We start from the raw sequence: 7,627 nt of genomic DNA on the forward strand, positions 1-7,627 counted from the left end.
GCGAAGCTCGGGAGTAAACCAGGGAGATGTGTGAGTGGCAGGAACAACCCTAGTTTTAAGTGGGGCTAGTGAATTTAGGATGGAGGAGATAGAGTCATTATAGAGAGAGACTGCATCATCAGCAGAGGAAAGGTTACAGATCATAGTGAAGGGAGAAGCATTAAGATGTAAAGAAAAGGATGAGGAATCAACAACAGAAAGATTACGGAAGGATATGGAAGTCTTAGAGCGAGTTTTAGGGATGGGAAGACAGAGATCAGCAGTAATAGCTTTGTGATCAGATATACCCAAACTGTACTGTTCTTAAAGCCAACAGCCAGCTAAACTCATCTCTTCAACGAATCCCCCAAGGAAGAGGCAGGTCTCGTAATAAGCGAGATTTATTGAAAAGACGGTAAAACTGAAATAAATACAAATACACCAGGTAAGTATAAATAATGTCTAAACATCAGGTATGTATTAAATAACAAGGTATTACAAATATCTGCACAGATAGATATCAGGTAGGTAGGTAACTAAATGCTACATTTAGCTTAGCTAAAGTACTAATTAGGTCTGTCGTACCTTGCACAAGGAATTGCTAACATTAGCAGAGTCATGCATTACTAGCACTTAATAGCTGCTTTACAGTTTCCACATTAATTAACTTATTTCCTCACAAAATAAATAAACCATTTATTTACTCATTAATTTCTCCCTTTTACATATAAATCAACATAAATATACTTACTGGCAATGCCACACCAAAAGAGTAAGATAATTTTTCAGAGGAGCTGAGCTGATGTATGTCCTTGCCTTTAAACAACTAAAAGAAAATGGCTATTCCCCTGAACAGCAGTGACATCATACCTTCATTGCTATGTCAAAATAAAAGCCCCCTTTCCCAAAATATATTCCCTGTGGCATCACACTCCCCGCCTGGCATCACTAGATGCCAAACCCCGTTAACCTAAACAGTCTCTGCCTCTAGGAGTAGGACCACGTCAGAGACAGGTCTCAGGTAAGTCTTTGGCGGATGATGCAATGTGACTTTGACATCCACTTTTCTGACAAGTCCATCATCACTTGGGAAGGTCTTCACAATCCTTCCAATGGACCACTCATTCCTCCTGGCTTGCTTATCTTTCAACAACACTATGTCTCCTTCCTTAAGATTCCGTTTCTTCACATGCCACCTTTGCCTGGCTTGAAGTACACTCAAGTACTCCCGCCTCCATCTTGCCCAAAACGTCTCTGCCAAGGCCTGTACTCTCTTCCACTGATGCTTCAACAGACTGGCCTCTGAGCCGTCTGCAGGAGGAGCTGGTGGAGTACCACTCTTCTGCGTAAGCAGCATTGCAGGAGTAAGTATCAGTGGCGCTTCAGGATCTGAGGAGACTGGTATTAATGGCCTGGAGTTAATTATAGCGGTAACTTCAGCCATGAACGTGCACAGGACTTCATGAGTGACCTTTGACCTTCCAGCTTGGAGCAACATTGAATCCAGGATACGACGTGCTGTACCTATCATGCGCTCCCAGCTTCCACCCATGTTGGAGGCATGCGGCGGGTTGAAGACCCAGGTGCACTTCTGAGAGCACAGGTAAATATTCACACTTTCTTCCTCGGCTTCCATTGCAGCATTCAAGTTGGTGTTGGCACCCACAAAGTTGGTTCCTCGATCGGAACGTAACTGTCTCGCTGGTCCCCTTATTGCAAAAAACCTGCGGAGGGCATTAATACAGCTTGAGGCACTCATTGTCTCAATCACTTCTATGTGACCTGCTCTCGTAGACATGCATGTGAACAGTACTGCACATCTCTTACTGTTGACACTACCGCCTCAGGTTCGTCGGGTGATGATCTCCCAGGGTCCGAAGACGTCTAACCCTACGTAGGTAAATGGAGGTTCCTGCTTTAAGCGCTCTTGAGGAAGGTCCGCCATTTGCTGTTGTTCCAATTTGCCACGTAACCGCCTGCATATTACACACTTGAACACCAGGCTAGAGATGGCTCGCTTGGCTCCTACTATCCATAGACCACTTGCGCGCACTGCTCCTTCAGTGAAGTGCCTTCCTTGGTGTTGCACTCTGAAGTGATGGTGACGAATGAGCAATGTGGTGACATGATGCTTGCCAGGAATCAGGAGTGGGTGAGTCTCATCAGTTGGCAAGTTCGAGCGAGAGATTCGGCCTCCAACGCGTAGCAGACCTTCTGCATCTAACACAGGGTGAAGCTTCTTCAGAGGACTCTGTGCAGGTAAGTCTCGCCCCTGCTGGATGCATTTGTTCTCATCTGCGTACACCTCATGTTGTACAGTTTTGATGATGATGCGCTCTGTGGCAGTAAGCTCTGAAGATGTTATTCCTTTCTTGCAGAGATGCCATCCATTACATCCTGTGTCAGGTGCTGGGTTTTGGAAACTTTGGGCTATGTGCCTTAGACGCGTTACAGCTCTTGTCAGACGCTCCCAGGATGAAAACTTCTCAAAGCGTTGCGAGTCCAGCTGAGTCCCTGCAACCTTGGTCAGAAAAGTTGCAGGACGAAGTTCAGGGTCTGCACCTGGATCGATCAACTGAAAGTCACTGTCAGGTGATGAAGAACTGTGTGGCTGTAGCAAGAACTTAGGTCCAGTAAGCCAATTGGTTACTTGCAGCTGGCTTACAGACACTGACCTTGTGGCATGGTCTGCTGGGTTGTTCTTGGAGGCAACATACTGCCACTGATTAGGGTGACTGGACTGCCAGATCCGGTGTACGCGATTACTAACAAACACATAAAACCTTCTGGACCTGTTGTGGATGTAACCCAATACCACCTTACTGTCAGTAAAGAATGTGATCTTGTCCAGTGCTTGGCCTAGTTCTTCTTTGACCTGGTCTGCAATCTCTGTAGCTAACACCGCTGCACAAAGCTCAAGTCTGGGAATGGTGAGCTCAGCCAGAGGTGCAAGCTTGGACTTGCCTAACACAAAGCTTACTTCTGTGTGGCCATTCTCATCCTCTACCTTGAGGTAAGCCACCGCTGCTATCGCCTTCACTGAAGCATCTGAGAAGACGCATAACTCTGTGCACTTTGCTGTTGTTACTGGGAAGGAAGCATAAGTGCGAGGGATGTTCAGCTGATTCAGCTCCTGCAGAGATTCCTGCCATCTCTGCCACTTAAGGAACTTCTCACCAGGTAATGGCGTATCCCAGTCTGTCCCCTGGGACACTAGTTCTCTCAGTAGAAACCTGCCTTGAATTGTCACAGGTGCTAAGAATCCGAGTGGATCAAATAGGCTATTAATTGTGGACAGAACGCCTCTGCGTGTAAAAGGCTTCTGAGACACAGGAATGGTGAACATGATAGTGTCCTTAGTCATGTCCCAGGCAACACCTAGACTGCGTTGGACAGGTAAGTCATCAACAGCAAGATCTAGAGCCTTAATACTCTTGGCCCGATCGTCTGCGGGAAAGGCTTCCATAACCTCTGTTTTGTTGGAGGCAATCTTGTGAAGCTTGATGTTGTAACCTTTCAGCAACTGCTGAGCTCGCATCAACACGTCCACTGCTTCGGCCTCTGAGGGAAAAGACCGGAGGACATTGTCGACGTAGAAGTCAGTCTTGATGAACTCACAGACGTCGCTGCCAAAGTCCTTTTCTCCCTCTTGAGCTGATCTTCTCAACCCATAGGTTGCGACTGCCGGTGACGGGCTATTCCCGAACACGTGAACGGTCATGCGGTAGTCCACTACTTCATTCTCAGGGTTGTTGTCCTTGAACCACAGAAAACGTAATACATCCCTGTGTTCGTCCTTCACATAGAAGCAGTAGAACATCTGTTTGATGTCTGCGGTAACTGCTACCAGGTCTTTCCGGAACCTGAGAAGGACTCCGAGAAGGCTATTGTTGAGGTTGGGACCCTGAAGCAAGACGTCATTCAGGGACAGTCCCTCAAAGCTAGCGCTTGAGTCGAACACGACCCGGATCTTCCCGGGCTTCTGGGGATGGTACACCCCGAAGATAGGAAGGTACCAAGCTTCCTTTTCATCTACTAAAGGTGGCGCCCGCTCTGCATGGTGGTTATCCAGAACCCCCTGCATGAACTCGATGAAGTCTTTCTTCATGTTGGGTCGTCTCTGGAAGTTACGTTGCAGTGACATAAAGCGTTCGTAGGCATACCGCTTGTTGTTAGGGAGTTGTTTTCTTGGAGTCCGAAATGGCAGTGGGGCTATCCAGCTTCCGCTGTTATCCCCGACGAACTCCTTGTCCATCAGCTGCAGGAACGTCAGATCATCAATAGATGGTGATAGATGATTGTCCTTGTCAGACCTCAAGAAGACTGTTCTGCCCAGGTGGTCCTCTTGTCGCACTGTAGCACATGACCAAGGAATATCTTGCTTGAAGCTCTGACTCAAGTCTTCCTTGACTTTGACAACATTCAGACAAGGATTCATGCAGCTTGGACGACCGTTTTCCATGAAGCATGTCTTGAACGTGTTTACAGTTTTCGGCGAGTGAGCTCCACTCAAACAGACATCGCCGACAATCACCCACCCAAGGTCGTGCTTCTGGGCGAAGGGTGCGCTTGGTGGGCCATTGTGTTGCTGACGCACCTTGTGGACCTGGAGTATGTCCCGTCCTAACAGCAGCCAAATCTCTGCGGAGTCATCCAGAGCAGGTATCCTGTCAGCAATGCGCTGCATGTGGCTGTGGTGGTATGCTGCCTCTGGAATGGGAATTTCTGCTCTACTGTTAGGGACATTGTTACACTCTATCAGAGTAGGAAGAGGAATGCTCAATTCTCCTGTGAGTGGTTCGACCACATAGCCATGGGCCCTCCTTCCTGTGACATTTCTGGCTCCTGCACATGTTGTGAGGATGTATGGCAATGATGGCCCTTTAATGTGGAAAGCGTCAAAGAACTCCGTCTTGGCTAAGGAAACATTGCTTTGATCATCTAAGATCACGTACATCCTTTTCATCTTGTCACGATGACCTTGCGGATATACGTTAACTAGGCATATCTTTGAACAAGACTTGCCTTTGAAGCCCTGACCACACACCTGGGTGCACATGGTCGTTGCGGTTGAGCTTGGTGCATCGTCAGACTGCTCATATGCATCATTTGACTCCCCGCCATGGTCTTTGGAGGGCCTCTGCACCCTAGGTCCCTTGGGAGTAGGCCCTGGGTGTAGTGCGGCAAGGTGTTTCTCACTGTTGCATTCCGCACACTTTATGGCAACATCACAGTACTTGGCCATGTGTGAGACTGACGCACAGCAGCGGAAACATACACCGTTGTCCTTCAGGAACTTCTTCCTGTCTTCAAGTAGCATAGCTCTGAAGCTCTTGCATTTTCTTAGTGGATGGGGTTTCTTGTGTATCGGGCAATGTACATTTGGGTCCACTGTTTGGTTTGTTCCACTCTCTGTTGTTTCCTTGGAAACATTGGTCTTGTGCACTGTAACTTGGTTTTTGTTATAGAGGTTTCCTGTCTTTTCCTTTTTCAAGGTAGGTGCAGTGGAGCTGCAGGTGTTGAAGCTCGGGTCATTTCTTGCCTTAGCCTCCCTTCTGATAAACTCAGAGAACACTACAAATGGTGGAAATGCAACCCTTTTGTCTTCCTTGTACTTTGACCCAAATGTCATCCATTTCTCTTGCAGATAGAACGGCAACTTTTCCACAATGGGAGCGACTCCTCTTGCAGTGTCCAGGTATGCTAAGCCCTGAAGGTACCTGTCTTGTTTTGCGGCTTCAAGTTCTAGCACCAAGTCTGCGAGCTCACTAAGCCTATGGTTGTCCCGGTTGGAAATCTTGGGAAAGTTATCCAGTTTAGTGAACAGTGCCTTCTCAATGGCTTCTGGAGCTCCATATCGTTCCTCCAGCCTGGTCCAGATCAGTCTAAGAGCAGTAGATGGGTGGCCGATACTAACCGATTTCATCCTGCGTGCTAACTGACTTGACTCAGGGCCTAACCATTTAATGAGCAGGTCAACTTCATCGTTAGCTGATATATCTAAATCCTGTAACACGCTGGTGAATGTTGCCTTCCAACTGAGATAGTTTTCGGGTTGATCATTGAAACGACTCAGTCCACTTGTTACCAGTTGACTCCTTATTAGAAACTTAGCTATGTCTGATATGTTGCCGTTTACGTTCTGGCTGGGCGTGTGGTGTGGGGAATAAGGACTGACCTCTGGTTCTCTTTTGAATTGAAGCTGATCCATTCCTTGTGAGTATTGGTTAACCTGTGACACGCGTTGCTCTCTATCCATCCGCTGTGATACAGGAGACTGCATATGTGGCTGCCGTGGGCCGAAACATTGCTGCATCCCATTGTCTGGAGGGGGGCTCGGTTGTGCTGGAATAGAAGCATTGTGCCCCAGAACGTGTGTCGGTTGGGCAGGTAGTTGTGGTGCTTGAGGGGTTAAATCTAATTCTTCTTCATAATGGCTATGTTCTATGTGAGTGTGGTTAGCAACATATTCACTGACTTTCTCTTGCACATTCTGTTCTTTGGGTAACGACTCAAAACTTGCCAAGCTACCACGATAGCTTCCTTCAGCAGCAGCGGCTTCCATGACAAGAGCTTTGGCAATAGCTGCATCTGCGTCTCTGTCTTGACGGAGTGCATCCAATTCAGCTTCAAGGCGGGCCTTCTCAATTTTTAGTTCTTTTTCTTTCCTACTGTAGGCTGCTCTAGCCTTAGCTGCTTCAGCATCTGCCCGTGCCTGTGCAGCTGCTATGCTTATCTGTGAAGCCCGTGAGCTTTTAGTTCGGTGAGAGCCGGATACATGGGATCTAACTATCAAGGACTGTTCATCAGCGTCCTTTAGTTGTACTTCTTGCACAGAAAGCTGCTGCATAACCTCTTTATCTTCCTCCATCTTCTGATGAGAGGCTGCCATTTTACTGTACTGTTCTTAAAGCCAACAGCCAGCTAAACTCATCTCTTCAACGAATCCCCCAAGGAAGAGGCAGGTCTCGTAATAAGCGAGATTTATTGAAAAGACGGTAAAACTGAAATAAATACAAATACACCAGGTAAGTATAAATAATGTCTAAACATCAGGTATGTATTAAATAACAAGGTATTACAAATATCTGCACAGATAGATAGGCCAGGTAGGTAACTAAATGCTACATTTAGCTTAGCTAAAGTACTAATTAGGTCTGTCGTACCTTGCACAAGGAATTGCTAACATTAGCAGAGTCATGCATTACTAGCACTTAATAGCTGCTTTACAGTTTCCACATTAATTAACTTATTTCCTCACAAAATAAATAAACCATTTATTTACTCATTAATTTCTCCCTTTTACATATAAATCAACATAAATATACTTACTGGCAATGCCACACCAAAAGAGTAAGATAATTTTTCAGAAGAGCTGAGCTGATGTATGTCCTTGCCTTTAAACAACTAAAAGAAAATGGCTATTCCCCTGAACAGCAGTGACATCATACCTTCATTGCTATGTCAAAATAAAAGCCCCCTTTCCCAAAATATATTCCCTGTGGCATCACACAAACACAAACCAGAGATGTTACTAACATTACAGCCATAGGAAGAAGAACAAATAAGATCAAGAATATGACCATGCTTGTGAGTAGGAAAATTGACATGCTGAGTTAGATCAAAACAATTAAGCAGAGACAAAAAG

The 7,627-nt window shown here is 46.3% G+C and overlaps 1 protein-coding gene across 1 annotated transcript; it reads right to left on the minus strand.

Moving 5' to 3' along the window:
- Positions 1-379: 379 nt before the first annotated feature.
- LOC143514271 (uncharacterized) lies at positions 380-7,419 on the minus strand. Its single transcript, XM_077005254.1, has 2 exons — positions 7,312-7,419; positions 380-6,983 (listed from the first exon to the last, which is right to left on the minus strand). Exon 2 carries the CDS (start codon positions 6,869-6,871, stop codon positions 1,823-1,825), a length of 5,049 nt encoding a protein of 1,682 aa, XP_076861369.1. The 5' UTR covers positions 6,872-6,983; positions 7,312-7,419; the 3' UTR covers positions 380-1,822.
- Between the last annotated feature and the right edge of the window lie 208 nt (positions 7,420-7,627).

The sequence above is a fragment of the Brachyhypopomus gauderio genome, chromosome 1 (genome assembly GCF_052324685.1).
Source record: "Brachyhypopomus gauderio isolate BG-103 chromosome 1, BGAUD_0.2, whole genome shotgun sequence".
In the NCBI taxonomy this organism is placed as follows: Eukaryota; Metazoa; Chordata; class Actinopteri; order Gymnotiformes; family Hypopomidae; genus Brachyhypopomus; species Brachyhypopomus gauderio.

Excerpts from the sequence above, each read along its gene's own strand:
- LOC143514271 (XM_077005254.1), bottom strand. The coding sequence starts at position 6,871 with ATGGCAGCCTCTCATCAGAAGATGGAGGAAGATAAAGAGGTTATGCAG.